Raw genomic sequence first — 20,296 nt, forward strand, 5'->3', positions numbered from 1 at the left:
ATGCCCAAAGGCCGTGCAAATTCAGGTGAGCCTTAGGGGTGTGAGAACAGTAGAGTGGATGGCATGTAGAAGAGGAAGAAACAGTCTCGGGCTACCTTCTAGGTTGCCCTCTCTAGGGAGTAATGCTCCCAACAGAACACAGGAAGTGGGCAGGGCCGGCCTCAGGCAACCACATTGTTTTGCAAGTGCAGATTGTACTGAGGAGTGTTTGAACAACAGTGTTCAGACCCCAGAGCAGAAGTAGACTTTCAGCATAACAGTCTTTCCTAGCATCCAAAGAACAGCCAAAGTCCCATGGGTACACAGTGGTAGCTGGAGTGACATTTGGGGACAAGGGAAAGCATGCCCAGATAGGGGTGGGAATTGCTGAGCAGAGCAGTTCCAAGTTTCTGCCCACAGAGAGATATGTGCAGACCGTCCCACGTCACAGGGAAAGTAGAAAGCTAGATTTTTGTGTCTTTTTCAGATGACCAGGAATCACCTATGTATTACCGTGATACAGAAATGCCACAACAATCATCTGGAGAACAAGGCTGTTCCCGGGTAATGCCTTTAGTCCTTATGAATGCTGTTCCCGGCTATATGGTCAGCTTTATGTCTGGGTCAAATTGTTTTACATGCAGTTTCCGATCACACACTCCATGGGGAAAGAAAACATTCTCTCTATTGAAGGTTCTGTGTGGATTATGCCACAGTGCTATGGGACATGGGGAGTCTCTAAAGCATAGGGACGGGTGAGGGGATGATGAGAGGAGGCTAGCACATTAACCCTCATTTCTGTTTCTCTTTTCTTCTGGGCTAGTGTCTGATGGTACACAGTGATATAGAGAAACTCAAGGAACAACTAGGTATGGTGGTTTCTGGGCCAGAGGCAAGGGTGGGAGTAGAAAGACTTGGGTGTTTGGGAGCCAGTAACTGGGGCATACTCATGGCAGCTGCAGGCAGCATTAGAGGGCAAAACATTCCCCTGGGAGGAGAAAGCAGGCAGGCCAACCCTCCAGCCTTCTTTGAATTGACTGCTGAAGCATGCTCAAATGGCAGTGTATTGTCTAAATGTGGCATAGTCTCTGCCAGCCAGTACCAGATATCCCCCCCACCCTCAGAGCTTGAAAGATCTCTCCTTTATTTTCCCTGTAAATGCTAGTTTGTGTGGATTGTCTAGTATGTGTTGTCCTGTTTGTTTTTTTAACAAGTCATGTTTCTGCCATGACCCACTCTTAAGAACTACTCAGTTCAAGTTGCTCCGATGCCAGAGACATTTGCACATTGAATTCAGGTGATGGCTGGTCAATAGCAGAGCTGTTTAACACAAGCTAGAGGGAGTCAATTTGCAGTGTTGTAGGTTCTCTGGTGGAGGGGCAGTGGAGGAGCAGGAGGGATTCCTGCATCCCCATGCCTGGAGTACCCATTGTGCTTTTCTATTTCAGCGGCCATTCAGTCCCTCACTGAGAAGTTCCAGTCCCTTGGAAGTAAGTGTTTGCTTTATGTAATACCTCACAATTCAGATGGCTAATGAAGGCCACGAACTGGTCCTGATTCTGCTCTGCTTGACAGTTTGAATCCAGTATCTTCATACACAACAATCATTCAGTGCTTGGAACCCAGAAAGTGTTGCTCAACGGCTTCAGAACAGTTCTTCTACACCCAGTACCTCTCCTTGGTTCCCTGCCCCCCCTCCTCCCGCCCCTCCTTCGCCTCCCCCCTCCCCCCCTCCCACCGCACCTTGCCCCATCCAGTTGAAGCAGTTTCAAATAAAGTGCATCTAATGTTCTGCGGTCTGCCGTCTTCCTGTCTGGAGTGGAGGTCATGGGAACAGTAAAAGGGTGGGGGTGGACATGTCTCACAGCAGTGAAAGGACAGTACCACTGGCATCCTTATGTAGGCTTTCCTCCTGAGTGATGTCCAGTCCTGCCTCTGAGCAGGAGCCCTGCACTCAGGCTTGCCTTGGTTCCCTCCGTCTGAGATCTGGATTGATTTCTTCTGGCCACATTGACTTACTGCCCTCTGCTATCACTCCTCTTTCCAGGAGCTGATGAACCCCTTCGAGAGCCCCAGGCCCTCCTGCCTTTACTCCTTTGTTTTGCTGTCCTGCTTCTCCCCTCTCACCCTTCTTTTCTGTCCTGAGCAACCTTGATCTTTCCCACAGCCTTCACTGGTAGGCTCTCTCAGAATAATTTCAGCAGATACTAGAGAGTACAAGTATGTTCCAGTTCCCACAACTGGGCCCACTTCTCCCTCTAGAATCACTAGCTCTGGTGACACCATACAAAGAGCTAACCTCAGGAATTTTTCATTGTTCTCAGTTCCTGCTGGGCCTCATCGTGGAAAGCTCCCCATAGCTGATGATTTCCTTTTCCATGTTATTGTTGACCCTGATCATGTCGCATTAAGGTGGCACAGCAGCAGGAATATATGGGAGGAAATGGGGGTACTGAAAAGAGAAGGAAGTGCAGATTTGTCTCTGGTTTGGAGGTGGAGAAGTGAGTCTGTCCGAGCACTACTGGCATAACTGGGGTGAAATTGGCCCATGGTCACTCAAGAGTTTGACACTAAACAGTAGAATTTGTGGTTGTCATTCACCATGAGGATTTCCTACTGTGGGAGGGACTTCACAGATGCCAGAGAGAGGCCAGTCCAGTACTGGACCTCTGTACAGTGTGGGAAACCTGACCTGACTCATTGTTGACTGGCTTGCGGGCTCACAAACACTTTGACACTAGCTGGAGTCCCAGGAGGAGGTCACGTTATCTGTCAACACAGTGAAAGGTCATGTTAGAGCCAGGTGTCAGTGGCTCACACTACACAGGAGGCTGAGATCTGCGGATTGCTGTTCAAAGCCAGCCTGGACAGAAAAGTCTGTGAGACTCTCATCTCCAATTAGCTACCAAAAAGCCAGAGGTGGAGCTGTGGCTCAACTGGTAGAATGCTAGCTTTGGGCAGAAAAAAACCCAAGGACAGAGCCCAGGAACTGAGGTCAAGCCCAAGAACCGGCCCATATAAAATAGGCCTTGTTGAGAAATGAAGCCCAGGAAGCTCTGGCACCTTGTCCAAGTGGAGCTTTAATGGGTTCTCAACAATGGTCCTGTACATGGTCCAGTAGAAATTAATCAGACACTATTCTGAGCTAAGTACCTGGAGGCAGGACAAGAAATGGATACTTCCAGGCCAGTCCCACTTCTAACTGGGAGAGGATGCTTGAGGCAAAGAGGGCACATGGAAAGAGGGGGGAGGGGCCCAGCATTCTTTCTAGTGGCAAAAAGCCAGATGTGGAGCTGCAACACAAGTGGGAGAGATCACCAGCCTTGAGCAAGAAAAAAGCTAAGGTATGGCTCCCAGGTCCTGATTTCCAGCCCCACTACCAGCATAAAAATAAAGAAGATAAGCAGAGTTCCCACTAGATGGGAGATGTCATAAGGCTGGGCACCTGGAGTGTGTGGTGGAGGGGTTACTAAGAAGTCTCCAGGAGAGAGCTACTTGGCTGTCAAGATCATTGCACAGCCTTCAGGACATGTCTATACCAAGTCAGAGGCTCCACATAATCTGCATGAGCTCTTTCTGTGGCTAGACGCCCACTCGAGTGCACACCTTTGGGACCCACTCAGTCTGTTGTCCATGGTCAGACCATCCAGATGCAATTATCATGATGTGATGCCTAGGGGCCTGTGTGGAGAACTGCTCAGGCCACAGTGAGGGCTGCAGGCCTTTGCCCTGATTGTCTCGCCAGCCGGGCTCCTTTCCTACTCTCACAAAGAGCCCTGCCAACCTCACTCTGCACTCATGTGAGCTGAGTTGTATCGTAGGAGGCAGGACATGACCTGGGGCTCAGTAGGGAAGTCTCGCTTGTGGCTGGGAGAGGACATGATGGAAAGGGGTCTAGACACAGAAAGAAGTGAGAGTTCCCACATCCTTCTGTCTCATGGGGTCCGGATGGGCTTCTCTCGCCTGAGACTCTGATTCTGACCCTTACTCCTGTCCAGAACAAAGGCTCAGCTCTGACTACTGCCTGTGGTGAGCACCCTACAGTAACTTGAGAGTAGTCTGAATACGGTGCAAGGAGACCATGTCTTTGGAGAGAGATGGCAGGGCTGACAAAGCTAGTTCCCAAGGATTCTACACCATCCTTGTCACCAGTTGGTAATTGCCCCATGCCTTCCAAAGTAGGGCCCAGTCTGGAGCATAGCCTACTTGCAACTAGCCCAGAAGTCTGGTGGCAGAGCCTCGGTGCCAGAGTCTGTGTCAAACGACTTCACTCAGACATCAATCTTCTGTGTAACCTTTTGAGGACTTAACCACCTGGAGAGAGGTCAGTCATAGCTTACATGATCAGGCCCACCTTTCAGGTAGAGGATTAAAGTGAATGGCTAATCTATTCTGGCTCTGAAGTGATGATTTGTCCTACCCAATGTTCAGGGTGTGACTTTCTGAGACACGGGGACCAGAAGGGACACAGAGTGAATAGATAGGCAGGGTGGTACGGAGCCTGACCCATGCTGCAGGGCCCATCCTACCTGTTACCCTTTCCCTCTGGGTATGGTGGTCTCCCAGGGAACATTCACTACAAACAATGGGGGAAACAGCTGCTCTGAGGAAGCCAGCCTGCACATCATCATGCATCCACCAGGAGGACTTAAACATCCCATTCAACCAAATACTCCCTAATGCCAACATTTTGAAGTCCCGGAATCTATCAGTATGTTTAGTGACTTCGACTTCCTTCTGCCCATGCTCTCCTGTTCTAGAGCTTGAAAATACTATCTAGTATCAAGTGCTGATGGTATATGCCTTCTAATCCTAGATCTTCAGGAGATCTTAGTAAAGTAGTTCAATGCCAGCGTTGGCAAGAAAGTCGAAGATACATACTCCTATCTCCAATAACCATAAAAAATCCAGCCTTGAGTAAAAGAGCTAATTGACAGCGCCCCAGCCCTGAGTGCAAGCCCCAGAGCTGGCAAAAGAAAAAAGAAAGAACGGGGGTGTGGGATAGAAAGAGAGAGAGAGAGAGAGAGAGAGAGAGAGAGGAGGGCAGAGGAAGAAGAGGAGGAGGAGGAGGAGGAGGAGGAGGAGGAGGAGGAGGAGGAGGAGGAGGAGGAGGAGGAGGAGGAGGAGGAAAGAGAAAATGCCTTTGGTGAAAGGTAAATTCTAATTGTCCATTTCATCCCTTATAGATAGGAGTCCCTGTCTCTATTGCTTTTCCTCCTAAATCAGCCCTTTCTTTCTCAGCATAGAAGACTTTTATTCATGAGAACATATAGTCAGATCACCTAAAATGCTCTGGCTTCCATTTTGTCCTCTGTAATTAAACACTTAGCCTCTTCGGAAAGGAAGCTGGCATAACTCTCACTTGCCTCCTCCCTCTCAGATCTCCTCCTTCAAATACAAATTTCTTTTATTCTCCAGCCTCTTTATAGAATGGGCTAGTGCTGAAAGAAGATATCTCAATTGTCTGGTGGTCAAGGTGATGCCAAGTCATGGAGTTCAATTAAAAAAAATTCTGTGAGCCCAGCACAGCAGCTTACACCTGTATTCCTAGCTATTCAGGAGGCTGAGATCTGAGGATCCCGGTTCAAAGCCATCCCAGGCAGAAGTCCATGAGACTCTTATCTCTAATAAACTACTCTGAAAAAGCCATAATTGATGCTGTGGCTCAAGTGGTAGAGCACTATCCTTGAGCACAAAAAGGCTCAGGGACAGCACCCAAGCCCCAAGTTGAAACCCCAGGACCAGCAAAAAGAAAAAGAAAAACAAAACGTCCTGTGACCTCAGGAGACAGTTTACAAAATTTGAGGTAGGACACATAATATGTCCCCAAAGAAGTTTGCCATTAGTGTGATTTAGTACACAGCTAGAACCATTCATGTATGCATAAATATCATTAGAAGCTGACTTGCACTTTTCAACTTGGGGCTATGGAGTTGATTGGCTGCAGAAGGGCTAGTTTACTGGCCAGGACTTGTAGGATGTGGCAGTACTGTTTCATGGCCACCTATTCTGGCTGCTGGATGACAATTCCATCCAAGCTGGCCCAGTGATGTTAGGACAGGCTCATTTCTCCACTTACAACACAGAGACAAATATCCACTTTTCTATGTTCCAGGTACCCCCATTTTCCCTTATATTTTCCATGAATTTCCTTTGGCAATAGGATGTGATCAGGGTCTCCAATGATATGGAAGAAATCACCAGATATGGGAATTGAGTTTCTAAGATGAGAACTAAAAAGTGAGAACAATGCACAATTTTTTAACAATATAGTCTCTTCAAGTTAGTGAGTTCAGAGGGAGGACTAAGCCTCCAAAAAGTGGTCAACTGACTTGGGGGTGGGAACAGGGGGAAAATGGTGAGAAAGTAAGGGTAGGGGTGACATTGTCCAAAAGGAAATGTACTCATGCCTTGGAGCTGGTGGCTCATGCCTGTGATCTTAGCTGCTCAGGAGACTGAGATCTGAGAATCAGTTCAAAGCCAGCTCAGGAAGGAAAGTCCATGAGATTCTTATCTCCAATTAACCACCTAAAAACCAGAAGTGAAGCTATGGCTCAACGTGATAGAGCACTAACTATCCCTGAGGGAAAAAGATCAGGGACAGCACCTAAGCCTTGAGTTCAAGCCCCATGACCAACAAAGAAGAGGGAAAGGAACTTATGTAACTGTAACTCCTCTGCACATCATCTTTGTGATAACCATAAAAAATTAAAATAGAATATTAAAAGAGGGAAAAGGAGTAGAACTTTGCCCCCTAATACCTACTGAAATGATTTTATGGGAGATAACACCAGGAGGCACTATGGAGAGATTAGTGTTGCTCAGGACAGAAAAGAATGGTGAGATAGTGGAAACAGAGCAGCAAAGCCAGGGAGGAAAAGCCAGAGGAACTGGACCTTCTGGAAAGAAGTGTTGGTAGAGGGTAATAAGCCAGTATGGCTTCATCCAGAGCTCCGACTGAGAGAACCAAGGAAAGCCTAAGTTCTCAGAAGTGGGCCCAGACTCCACTCAGGGAGAAGGCCTACCCTACAATGCCAGTGGCACTAACTTTCCATTGCTGTGAGACGTAGCACCTCCCACCCTTCTCCTCTTCCCATAACGAGAGAGAGAGAGAGAGAGAGAGAGAGAGAGAGGAGAGAGAGAGAGAGAGAGAGAGAGAGAGAGAGCGATCAGACCACAGATTTCAAGGAGTGCTTTAACTTGGAATTGCTATCAATTGGGGTAGGCAAGGACATAGGAAGGGTCCAAGGGGAGGTGCTAAATGGAAAATAGACTGAAAAGTCAGGATTTTAATGCTTGGGCTCCAAAGGTACTAGCTTCTTGCTTCTATGAAGATACTGCGTTCAACCAGTCAAACGGAGCAGAGTCAGGGCCAGCCAGAGGCCTTCTTGAAGAGTCCAGATTGTAGGAAAGGAAATGGTGCATATAGCATTTACTTCTATGGAAATGGAACTTCTTAGTGAGAGACTAAATGGCCACTAAAACAGCAGAAAATGGAATGCCAGAACCCCTTATCCTCTCTGCCCTCCAGAACACCAAGAACCTTGAAAATTGACCTCTCTCACCTGTAAAATAGCCCTGGGACTTACCACCTAACACAACCATAATAACAACTCAGTGTGGAAATATCTTCTACACCAAAACAGGTATAGTTGAATTAGAAGTTTTGAAGGTTCATGAATGGCATGAATATTCAGATTTCTCAAGAACAAACAAGGGGGAAAATACCAGAAAAGCCAAACTAGGAAAATAACAGTGGAATCTGTAAGGGCCATTTGAGAAGCTGTTATCCTAGGAGTGGTTTCCAGAAACCACAAGTTTGGACAGTGCATTCTTCTTTGACCACAATCTAGTAGCCAACACACACAAGAGTCCAGGGCAGGTTTGCTAGGTTTCTTCTCCCAGGGGAAAGTTGGTTCCTGTAATCCTACCTGTACTTGTTATTAGCTCTGCCCCAAGTTCCTGTTCCCAGACCCCCCACAAGTCTCTTTCTGCTCAAAATCATCTTTCACTTTAAAAATTATAGCTAGTTTTACTTTGAGCTTCTTTCATTCATTCTGTAGCACCAGATGCTAACCTAGCAGCACTAGAGAAACTGAAAATATTCATTATTAATGTCCTTCTCTCTCTATCATCCTTTTTTATACCAGGGCTACGGCCCTGGTACACACCCCACTTTCCACAGCCCTGTGGTGAGATTCACACAGAATTCTCAATGGAAGGAGCACAATCTGAGGGTGCACATATTCCAGTTTAACCTGGACATGCAGCCTAACATCTAGCTGCAATTAACATCTCCAGGGGCCAGGAAAGGTATTAACCATGGACAACTCTATTCTCCAGATGGTTCTTGTGACCTTTCCATACTTGTAAAACATACAGGTAGCTCCTGGTCACCTGAAATTAAACACCCAAATCCAGCTTCCTGGCTTCCATGTGAGGCAGGAATGATCTGGCAGACTCTCAAGTGAGGCAGCATCCCCCTTCTGTTGGCAGATACTTACACCTGCTTTGGCAAGCATCTCTGCATCTCTCTGATCCTCAAAGTCACCAATGCTGTTACTGTGCCTCTGTTGAGCTCAAAGTCTACTTTTGGATTGGAATTTGGGCACTGTTACTAATCACTCCCATTGCCTAAACCTCACCTTACAGGACAAAGTGGTTGTTTGAGACCAGCCCTTTCCATACCATTTTTCCTGAGAGACCACTACTTAGGAAGCACTATAGCCTAGAAGCAAGGCTGAGCTTCTGTAGCTTCCTCCAGAAGTGACAGAAATGGATGTTTCTCTCCTCTACAATCCCTCCCTCCCACTATTCTCAAACACACAGGACTCAGCATAAGGTGTAGAGAATCTGGGCATAATGCACACCAGTCTCAAGTACAAGGCTGTGATACCTTTACAATATGTGAGGTTCTAATGTGCTATGTGCCACTGATGCATTTTCTGTTTTTTTTCTTTTATTTTTTGTCAGTCATGGGGCATGAACTCCTGGCCTGGGCACTGTCCCTCAGCTCTTCAGCTCAAGGCTAGTGCTCTACCACTTGAGCCACAGCACCACTTCCAACTTTTTTGGCTTATGTGGTGCTGAGGAATCTAACCCAGGGCCTCACTGAGCCAACTTCCCAGCCCCCACTGATGCGTTTTCTATAATATATGAACAAGTCAGGTGAACTTAGACTATATAATGAAAGCTAACACAAAATGTCTCCCTGAACCAGGTGCCAGTTGCTCATGCCTGTAATCCTAGCTACTCAGGAAGCTGAAATCTAAGGATTGTGATTCAAGGACAGCCCAAGTAGAAAAGTCCATGAAACTCCAATTAACTCCTGGGGTTGGGGGGAAGGCCAGAAGTGGAGCTGTGGCTTAAGAGGTAGATTTTTACTGTTGGGAAAAAATGCTCAGGGACAATGGCCAGGCCCAATTCAAGCCACAGGACTGGAAAAAAGAAAAGAAAAGAAAAATTGTCATCAAGTATGCATGTGTTTTGTTGGTGTGAAGTGAAGAATACAAAGGAGAAATTGGCATTGTAGTTGTTTTCTGCATTTTCATTAGTGCATATTATTCATCAAAAATGGAGTGTTTTGTTGTGATAGTTCCATATACATACGTTATATAGACTGATTACATACATACATTATATAGAATGATTACGTACTATTACTTATCATTCCTCCTTTTTTCCAGTTTTTAAATCTTTTGCCATTTTTTTCAAGTGAGTACTAAGGGTTGAACTCAAGGCCTTGAACTCTTTTTTTAGGGCCTTGAATTCTTCTTTTTTTGGGGGAGGGTCTGGTCGTGGGGCCTGAACTCTGGGCCTGGGCACTGTCCCTCAGCTCTTCAGCTCAAGGCTAGTGCTCTACCACTTGAGCCACTGCACCACTTCTGGCTTTTTTCTTTTGTGGTGCTGAGGAATCAAACCCAGGGCCTTATGCATGCAAGGCAAGCACTCTACCACTGAGCCACCTTCCCAGCCCATTAGGGCCTTGAATTCTTGCTCAGCATTTTTGCTCATCACTTTTTGTGGTTCACTAGATACAACTGGCTTCAAATTTAAATAGCCTCCAGAATGGCTAGGATTATAGACATGAATAACCAAACTACATGCTGAAGCTGTATAACCCATTACTCTCATCTGTCTCCACACCCAAACAAGCAGCCAGTCCTGTTGCCCATTTGAATCCCTGTTTGAAAGGACATGAAATGCACAAAATATGGCAAATCCTACCATAACTGATACCTGCCCATTGTTCTCCTGATTTCTTTTGCTACCAAAAGGACCCTGGATTTGGCGTCTTAATAACCATGGCCTCCCAGTGACAAGCCCTGACCAAGAGTCAGAGGGGCCATGAGGACAGATGTCATGAGGAAAGTGTCAGGGAAAAAAGAAGAGGAAAATGGCTTATTTCTCTGGCCAGAGATGAAGTCTGTCTACTGCTTCATTCTACAGCTCACGTCAAAATGCTGCCTTCACTGAAATGGTGGGGCCTAGAATCTTGCAAGGAGGATGTCTTAGAACTCTCAAACAGAGGAACAGTGAGGCTGTGGATAAGTAAGTTGTGTTCAGATCAGGTGCCTTGTCCTCTGCCCTCACAAAGAATGATTCTTTCCAGGGTAACTCTTGAGGCACCCTCTGTGGATTTCTCCTCCTTTCTAGAATTGGTGCTGAGCAGGTCACCTGCAGCAGAAACGGCCCCTGTGTGGAAGAACCATTTCATCCCTAGGCAAAAACAACACCTTGTTTTCCCTTAAAGAAAGGTGCTTCCATCTCTCCAGTGGCCTGCTTTTCCATGGTTGCCTTTCATCCTTGGGGAGAAGAGGGCAGTACAGTGTTGGATACAGGATTGAAATTCTCATAGGTCTAGTCATCTGACCGTCAGGCTGTCTTCTGATTCCTTTGGGCTGTTAGTGTTCTGCTTGCCTCAGTGTTTCAAGTGGCATAAGGTAAAGGTTATTCCAAGACACTCTTGAGCAGTCAAAACCAAGGGGAGTGTGGTCAGCAGAACACTTATGTTCAGGGGACTGTTCCTTGTGGGACTGAGGATTATGAAAGAAGCTTAATCCTGTGCTCCAGACCAGTAAGATGCAGAAACCCATCCTGCTTCCATAATTTCTTTCTAGGAAACTAACAGCTCTGTAGGTGGACTTCCCTCAAGCCACTGCTAAACAGCTCTGGGATGACCTTCTGCCCAGCAGCAGATCTCAATTTGGAAATGTCTCCTTCACCACAACATTAACCATGATTCATTAAAGATGATGCAAGAAACCAGTCAGACTTCTTAAAAACAAACACACAAGGAACAACAAATGCCAGACAAACCACACTAATTGCCGTTCATAGGGAAAATATAGAGGTATTTTTAATGGCCAGTCAAGACTCAGAAATTTAGGAATCCTTGTCAGAGTCCACAGGACTCTTCTTAGTACATGTTCCAGCAGTCAACATACACAAGACCCCAGGCCAGGCCTGCTCACTTTCTCCTCCCAGGAGATTTTGGTAACTGTATTACTCTCTTGTATTTATGGAAAGCCCTTCCCCACATACCTGCTCCAAGACCCCCAAGTTTCTCTCTGTTTCTGATCTTGCCTCTGCCCCATCATCCATCAGAGCTAGTTTTCCCCTGAACTTTTTGAAAAATTTCATTCTGTAGCACCAGCAGACACCAGAGAAAATGAAAACTTATTAATTTGCTCTTCTCCTCTTTCTTCATCTTCCCTTCTTACCCGGGGTCTTACTCACCTTACTTTCCACAACACTTTGGCAAGAAACACAAAGAATCCTCAAGAGAAAGAAGGTTCCCTCTTTCCACTGCTTTCCTAATGAGAAGGTATATGTATTTCCATTTAAGATGCACATGGGGTCCGCCATCTAGCTGTGGGTCAGCATTTCTGCAGGCCATAGAAAGCATTACCCGGGCGCAACTGTGTTCTCTAGATGGTTCTTGTGGCCTTTGCAGATCTGGTGAATGCAGATTTGCCTCCCGGTCACCTGAAAGAGATCACCAAAATCTAGTTCCTGGCTGCCATGTAGGGTAGGGATGATTCTGACAAAGTCTCAAGTGAGGCGCTATCTCCCTCGGGTGGCAGAAATTTGTACCTGCTGTGCCTGGCAATCTCACCCTTTGTAGGTCTACCTTCCCTGAAGTCCAAATGCCACCCTAGCTACTGTGTCCCTGTAGGACTGTGGTTGGATACCAGAAAAAACTCAATATCTACTTCTGGATTGGAGTTTTGGAACTGTTACTAATCTCTCCACTGACTGAGCAAATCCTACTTGTATGAGAGTCGGCTTCTTGAGAGTACTACTATCTTCACTCATTTTAATCTGTTACTGCAGTACCAGGGTAGCCTGGAAGCAAGACTGGCCATCCTTTCCCTCTAGAAGACAGAAGTGGTTGTCTCTCTACTCCATGCACTGCCTTTTCCATTACCTTCAATCCTAGAATCCTCAACAGAAGGTGGAGGGACTCTGGGCATGTTGCTCCTCAGTCTCTTGTAGAAGGACTCTGATGTTCCTGTAACATCTGCATCTCTGGAGTGGTGATTACTAGTGCGGAATCACACAAGGACTTTCTTGTGAAAAGTGGTTAGAAATTTCATTTAGAAGAAATTTATTTTTAGTAGGAGAAGTCAGGTCATCTGTAGTCTGAGAATGACCTGCATTGGTTATTTTAAGTGGTGGAGGGGGTTTTGTTTCATGCACGTGCTAGCTTAGCCTGCAATTCTCCTTCCTGTAGTTCACCTATTGCTGGAAATCACATGCATGCACCACTTTGCCTAGCCACTGTTTTTCACAGGAATTTTCTCTATGCCTACACTTGTGGTCATAACATACCTGGACATTCCTCGCCAAAAATCAGAAATGACCCCATTCCACTTAGAAGAAATGGAAAATGAGGAAATGTGAATATGGAAAGGATTCCTTGGAGACTGAGGACAGATGGGTCTAAAGTTGCCCAAATCTGTGATGTGACTCATCGTGAAAATCTACTACTGCGGGTCTCACCTAACAGCCCCCAGAAGGAGGCCAAAACCATGCCTGACCACTGAGAAGCTGAGGAAGGCTGGCCTCAATCATGGCTGCTGACTAGCTCATGGTTCCTTCCCCTCAAACAAAAGTCTCAAAAGGAGACCAGGTTTTGTGTCAACAAGGTGAAATATCCTGTTGGGAAATGTAGTCCAGGGAACCCTGGCACATGGTCCATGTAGGACTTTACTGGGGGCTTCACGGTATCCCTGTATCAAGGTTAGGACACATGAACTAGCCAGCCTCATTCGGAGCTCATTTTGACCTAAATAGCAAGAAGTGTGACAGGATCAGAGTCTTTGCAGGAATTCCTACTTGTCCTGGCTTGGAGAGGACACTTGGGGAAAAGGGGATGCAGAGAAAGAAAGAAATGAAGATATACCTACTCCTTTCCAATAGGGTCGAGATGGACTTCTCTGATCTGAGTCTTAGAATCTGCCCATTACCACTTGTAGACTAAAGGCTCAGCTCCCACCAGTGCCATTACTGTGCATTGCTATAACAATAGTGTCATGGTCATGCAGGTTTCCTTTGACTATGAACAGAGAGACCATGTGTTCAGAGGGAGAATGCAGGGCTAACAAAGCTAGTCATCAAGGGTTGTGTGAAAAGGGACTCAAGCCTGATTCACAGCAATACAGCCAAACTGATAGGGAAAAGAAGGATAGGGAAAAGGAGGAAGCCCATAGTCTGTCATCACTGGTCCTTATACATTTTCGGGGGTGAGGGAAAGACCGTTTGTGGGGTGCACAGGCTTCATAATTACTACTTGATTACTACAGTAATCAACCTCCTGTAGCAGTAGGTCTATGATGGTGGTGTTGTATTGATGTTCAGGGTGTTTTCTACCAGTGGGATGTCAAAACTCCTTTCTTGTCAGGCGCCGGTGGCTCATGCCTGTAATCCTAGCTACTCAGGAGGCTGAGATCTGAGGGTTGCGCTTCAAAGCCAGCCCGGGAAGGAAAGTCTGTGAGACTCTTATCTCCAATAAAAAAAACCACCAGAAAGCCAGAAGTGGCGCTGTGGCTCAACTGGTAGAGTGCTCAGTCTTGAGCTGAAGAGCTCAGGGACAGCACCCAGGCCCAGATTTCAAGACCCACGACCACCACCTCCACCACCAAAATCCTTTCTGCGCTGGGTCTCCACATCCACCATTACCCTGAGTCCTCGGAAGCCCCTGAGTGAAACGATGGTATTGTCCAACTTTACACATGGGAAGACAAGGCTCAGGGGTACGGCTCTCTTTCTAAACTTAGGTACCTGGACTGAAGAATCTGAAAAAGGGAAAAGGAGGACACACCCTCTGACCACCAGGCTCCGCCCTCACCCACTGGCTCATCGATCTGTCCATCACGGGAACCCAGGGGGGTTAGCTGCAAAGAAGCTATTCTAATTCCTATTGGCTAGGGCCGTGGGTGGCATGACAACAAAATGTGACTTGGCTGGCAGAAGGCAGGCCAATGGGATGGCCATGTAGTGTCCACGAAGGCAGGAAAGCCTGGTGTTATTGGATGCAGACGTTCGTGGCTCCTGCAGTAACAGGCATCTGTGAACGTCACTCTGGTCACGCGGTGACCACACCAACGGTCTCCCCAGCTAGACGCTGGGGATATGAACTCTCAGCGTGAGATGTTTAGCCGGGGACGCGGTTTAGGGGCGGAGGGTGGGAATCGCTTCAATGTCTATAGGGGCCGCCGAGGAGGTCCCAAGGCACCTGGTCTCGCCCGTGATTCAGGACCTCCACAAATAGTCAGAGCCCACCCTGAGCCTCAAAGCTACAGGTTTGAGTCAGAGCCCAAGTTAGAAACAGTCTCGTCAGGAGCAGCTGAAATTCAGGGTGGCAGGGGAGAAGCTAGCTCCTCAGCAAAAAAGAGGAAGGGTACTCTGTTTTCAGTGGTCAACTTCAATGTTGAGGCTACGCTCAAGGATCACAGGACCTACCATGTGGCACGAGGCCAGGTCAGAATCCCTAGACAGGAAAGCTGTGCTGCCAATGTGTCTGCAACTTGGGCAGAAGCAGCCCCAGCCCCTAGGGGGAGAGGTGCACTGGCCCCCAGGGGGACAAGCACTCTGGTCCCTGGCCTCATGGAATCACAGCAGGCCTCTGCCACTGCTCCACAGCCCATTAAGTCCAAGCCTCGCAGAGCTTGGGAGGAGAGAAAGAAAGCCAGAGAAGCTAGCAAGTTGGCCAGCCAGAACATCCAGTGGTCCTCCTCTGACAATGAGACTTCAGAAGAGTGTCAAAGGAAGCCGCGGAGAAAGCCACAGAGAAGGCTGCCCCATACATTGAGTCGTAGACGCCCAGCTGATTCTGAGAGCCCCAAGGAATCAGAAGGCATAAGTGGAAGCTCTGATGACCACAATGAAGATATGCCTGATGATTCTCTACCCCTTTCTCCCGGGGAACTAAAGACAATCAAAGAAAGGCAGAGATGGCTGGAAGAAACTTCCTGTAAGACAAAACAAAGTGTGATCAAGGAATACCCAGGAGCTGCTGCTGCTTCTGCTACTGCTGCTGCTTGTGCTGCTGCTGCTGCTGCTGCTGCTGCTGCTGCTGCTGCTGCTGCTGTTGCCGCTCCTGCTACAGGTGACATGCCCAGGGCCAATCTTACAAAGAAAGTGGCTGAAGAGAAGAAATTCCCAGAGGGTCCTTCAAGAGTTACTCTGGGGAGAAACACCCCTTCTTGGAGGCAGATAATGAAGACACCTCCCCTGGAAGCAGCTGTATTACCCCCGATCTCAGGTGTTCCTCCATTTGGGGGTTCCAAGGCACCTTCCTCTCTGCATCCTAGCCCAAAGCAGTACAAGCAAGACAGCAATCTAAAGAGATATGGGGGTTGGAGGAGAAGGAAGTCCTGCTCAGTGGCTAGAGAACATGATGAGGCAAATAGAGATCCTGGTCTGCAGGCCCAGGTGAGTAAACCATCTTCCCCCTCCTCTCACCATGCACCTCCCTTCACCAATGCACGCATCTTTGCCTACATTCCCCCTGCTTTTTGTTCAGGGGTTGTTACTGGTGGTCCATAGGCATTAAGATGCCCAATCCAGGGTCTTTGTCCTATGGGGATATCATGAGAGCACTTGCTAGATGCCAGTCAGGGTTTGCCAGGCTCTTCATTTTCTGCCTTTCCAGACAGGGGCTGAGATAGAAGCAGGGCTGGCTGCTAATCTGAGTCTGGAGTCTGCTTAGTCTGGGCTGCGCAGCTTGTATCTCATCAGCCTCCTGATTGCTCCCTCCCAGATCTTCTGTAAGCCTGCCTGGAACTAGTCCTGGTATTTTTCATACTCAATGCACTTCCTTGGTCGGCTCCGCCTCCTGGCGTGAGGCTGACAGAGGCAGAAAGTGCTAATTAAGTGAGCTTCTCACAATGGATGGAGCTGCATCATATTAAGTGGCTAAGCTAGACTCAAAAAGACAAATACTGCATGATTCCTCAGATGTGCAGAAGGTAGCTATAAAGCAAGTAAATGGACATGACCACAAATGTGAGGCCAATCTGAGGGAACTGGCGGAAGGTGGGAAAGAAGGGCAGGAGGGTGGGGACTATGTGATAGCCAGTATGTGAATCCATAATGAATAGGTCACCCTGATAACCATTTAATAAATTGCAAAAAGAAATTTTAAAAAGAGTGGGAAAATAGGAAGAAGACAGTAGACAGTAATAAGGACATGGATATGATTGAAGTATATGAGTTAAGAAGTACTATAATGGTACACTCCATTCATAATAAATATTATGTAATAAAACAGTAAACAAAAAGAATGGTAAAATAAGGGGAAAGAAACAGTTGTCTGGTTTCCTTTTTGTCCGTTTAAAAATGCACACTCAGAAATTTTCCTTTTAGCTTTCAAAATACAGGCCAGATCAACCCAACTTGTCAATGCATGGGGGAGAAATCAGCGGTGGTTATCACCACACTAGAGACTCACCTGTTCAAATGAAATCACAGCCCTTCCCCCAGAGACAGCAGCGCATCCCACCCACAGGTTCTGCAACTACTGGTGAGTCTTGGGGTTTGTGAGCAGTGGAGGGGACAGGGGTTGGATGATGGAGACATCGATTTCTGTTCCTTCTGGAGGAGAAAGAGGACTCAGGAGAAAGATTGCCTCCTTACCCGGACAGCATTTCCCCAGGACCAGTGGTGTGACGACAGGGCTGGTCAGCACATTGTCTCTTAGGTGGGGAGTGTGCGGGAAGATGACTAGTAACGGTGCTCAACTACAATACAAAAATAGACTTTCAGCACATCAGAACCTTTTCTAGCATCCAGCTGAGAGCCACAGTACTAGAGGGCCTGAGTTGATAGCTTGAGTGACATTTCAGGGTAAGAAAAAGCAGGCTCAGGAAGCAGTGGGGATGCTGGGTACAGCAGAGGCAAATTGCTGCCAGCAGAGGGGGACGCTACCTCATTTGAGAGTCCACCGGACTCTCAAGAAGTCCTGCTTCCAAGAAAGCTGGAATTTTGTGTTCTATTTCAGATTACCAGGAGCCACCTATGCATTCCCATGGTCCAGAAAGGCCACAAGAACCATCTGGACAACCTGGTTGTGCCCGGGTAATATCTTCTCTAGTCCCTGGGAATGCTAGCCCCAACGAGATGGTGGGCTCCTTGTCCAGGTTAAATTAACACACACGCTTAATCTTATCATATACCCCTTGAAGAAAGGAAACCACCCTTTCTCTTGCACAGAACTGTAGGATATGGGAGGGGGTGTAAGGGCTCAGGACAAAGCAGAGGATGAAGAGAGAGAGGAGGCCAGGACACTAACTGTTGTCTCTTTTTCCTTCTTCCTTACTGGGCTAGTGTCTGACGCTACATACAGATATAGAGAATCTCAAGGAACGAGTAGGTATGGTGGGGCCCAGGGCAGAGACAGGGGCAGGAGCAAGAAGAGATGCCCGGATGGTTTTATACTTGGGGCAGGGCCTTCTACATGTACAGATAGCATTACAAAGATTAACATTCCCCTTGGAGAAGAAAGCAAGGAGCCTTCTGTGTCTTGACTGCTGGGTCACACTCAAAAAGCAGTGTATTGTCAAAACTCAGCATGGATTCTGGCAACCAGTATCAGAGTTCTTCTCTCATGGCCTTTAGAGATACCTCCTTTATTTTCTTTATAAGTGTTGGCTGGAGTGCCTTCTCTGGTATTTATTATATCTTATTTGCCTTTAACTGAATATTTCTGTCATGCCAAAGCCTTGAGAAATCCTAGTTCAATTGTTTACGTATGGAAGAAATTTCAATTTTGAATTCTAGTGATGGGTGGGATCAGTCCCAAAGCTTTTTGACACTAGCTAAGGGAGTCAGTTGGGGGAGGGGCTGTAAGTTCCCTTGGGGACATCCAGGAGCAAGACAGTGGCATTCCAAATGTGGGAATACTCAGTTATGCTTTTCTGTTTTAGAGGCCATTCAGTCCCTCACTGAGAAGTTCCAGTCGCTGGGAGGTAAGTGTTACTCCAACTTTCCACTTCTCAACATTTGAAGAGAGTCTCAGGCTGGCCTCAATTCTTCTTGGTTTCACAGAATGAACACACCATCTTCAAGAGATACAGCTAGTACCTGTAGTCCAGAGTTGTCACCCACCTTCTTCAGTTGAGTTCTTCTTCATCCAGTTTGTCCTTTTGACCCCTTGTTTAAGCCCTACAACCCCAGTTCATAACAGCTTTAAATTAAAATGCATTTTGTGTTCTATGGTCTCCTCTCCTCTCTGTCTCTCTCTCTGTGTCTGTCTTGCTCTGTCTCTGTCTCTCTGTTTCTTTCTCTGTCTCTCTCTCTGTCTCTGTGTCTCTCTCTGTCTCTCTGTCTCTGTCTCTGTCTGTCTCTGTCTCTCTCTCTCTCTCTCTCTTACACACACACACACACAGATGCACACGAGAAGGGTAGGGAGTTGTCCAGTCTCAGAGTAGTGAAGGGAGAGTACCACTGGCATTGTAGGGGAAGGCTTTTTTTCCTAGGGGTTTCCAAGCCTACTTCTGAGCCAGGAGCTCTACACTCACATTTACTTTGGTTTCCTCAATCTGAGTTCTGGATGAATTTGTTGTGACCAAACTAACTTACTGCCCTCTGCTAACACCCTTCTTTCCAGGAGCTGAAAAGCCCCTTTCCGAGCTCCAGCCCCACCTGCATCTCCTACTTGTTTTTGCTGTCCTGCTTCTCCCCTCGCAGCCTTCTTTTCTGTCCTCAGCAACACTGACCTCTCCCATGGCTCTCTACTGGTGTCTCTCCCATAGAATCATTACAGCAGGTATTGTGTGTGCAGTTCTGCTCCATTTTTCACTTTAGAACTGGCTCTTTCTCTGGACTCAACATCTACTCATGGTGGCACCACACTGATACACTAATGTTAGTTAGAATTGTTCATTGTTTTCATTTCCTGCTGAGACCTCATCTTGGAAATTCATACTTGCTGATTTTGTATTCCATATCCTAAGAGACCCTGATAACATTACATTCAGTGGCTGAGCATCAGGAATATATAGAACTATGGGAGGAATCAACTGTGGGTGTTTGGTACAGAAAAAAGTAGATGTTAGTCTCTGGATTGGAGATAGAGACAAGTCTCTCCTAACACCACTAGGCGAACTTGGGTGAAATTGTCCTCCAGCAGCCAGAATAGACAGCAAACAAACAATACTGCCATATTCACCAAGTGCTGAACCACCAACCAGACCTTCTGCAGACAATTCACTCTATGGCCCTAAGTTTAAAAAGTGTCAGTCATTATGTAATGATTCATGCTTATGTGCATGAATGGTCCCATCCATGTACTTGTTCACATTTAGCTGTGTATCCTAGCTCAATTTTTCTAGACTGCCTCCAGTGACGACTGTATATTCATTCTCTCTCTCTCTCTCTCTCTCTTTCTGTCTTTCACCTTCCCTTCCTCCCTCCCCCCTCTCTCTCTGTGGGTGTGGCGTGGGTGTGGGTGTGGGTGGGTGAGTGTGCGCACGCATGCACATGCAGGCATTCACCAATGTTGAGGCTTGAACTCAGGGACTGGTTCTGTCCCTGAGCTTATTTACTTCCACTTGAGCGACAGCTCCACTTTCAGCTTTTTTAAAAATAGGGCTTAATTGGATATAAGAATATCACAGAGATTCATGCTCAAATTATATTTGAGTCATGATCCTCACATCTCAGTCTTCTGACTAGCTATGGCTAACAGGCATGAGTCAGTAGCACCCAGCCACAGGACTTATTTTCCCCTGATTTCCATGTCCTGGCATCACCTTTACCACAAGACAGTTGGGATGGCTTCCTCAGCCCTGGCCTCTGGCTGAGTAGGTCT

General features: G+C 47.0%; 1 protein-coding gene and 1 long non-coding RNA gene across 2 annotated transcripts; both read left to right on the forward strand.

The window, feature by feature from the left end:
• Nucleotides 1-221: 221 nt before the first annotated feature.
• LOC122120594 lies at nucleotides 222-1,676 on the forward strand. The gene is made up of 5 exons (XR_006149751.1): nucleotides 222-298; nucleotides 467-543; nucleotides 803-848; nucleotides 1,428-1,469; nucleotides 1,555-1,676. It is a non-coding gene; the product is annotated as an uncharacterized LOC122120594 (long non-coding RNA).
• Nucleotides 1,677-14,616: 12,940 nt separating this feature from the next.
• LOC122120632 (uncharacterized protein CXorf49-like) lies at nucleotides 14,617-18,697 on the forward strand. Its single transcript, XM_042694878.1, has 6 exons — nucleotides 14,617-15,457; nucleotides 15,593-15,918; nucleotides 16,852-17,008; nucleotides 17,486-17,857; nucleotides 18,411-18,452; nucleotides 18,532-18,697. The coding sequence occupies exons 1-4, from the start codon at nucleotides 14,617-14,619 to the stop codon at nucleotides 17,632-17,634; spliced, it is 1,473 nt and encodes a 490-aa protein (XP_042550812.1). The 3' UTR covers nucleotides 17,635-17,857; nucleotides 18,411-18,452; nucleotides 18,532-18,697.
• Nucleotides 18,698-20,296: the final 1,599 nt, after the last annotated feature.

This window comes from Dipodomys spectabilis, unplaced genomic scaffold (genome assembly GCF_019054845.1).
Source record: "Dipodomys spectabilis isolate Male_0828 unplaced genomic scaffold, ASM1905484v1 ptg000176l, whole genome shotgun sequence".
NCBI lineage: Eukaryota > Metazoa > Chordata > Mammalia > Rodentia > Heteromyidae > Dipodomys > Dipodomys spectabilis.

Bases quoted from the DNA above. Each gene is read 5' to 3' on its own strand.
- LOC122120632 (XM_042694878.1), top strand. From the start codon at position 14,617: ATGAACTCTCAGCGTGAGATGTTTAGCCGGGGACGCGGTTTAGGGGCG. The intron at 15,919-16,851 runs GTGAGTAAACCA...TTTTCCTTTTAG, and splicing joins ATCCTGGTCTGCAGGCCCAG to CTTTCAAAATACAGGCCAGA. The intron at 17,009-17,485 runs GTGAGTCTTGGG...GTTCTATTTCAG, and splicing joins CACAGGTTCTGCAACTACTG to ATTACCAGGAGCCACCTATG.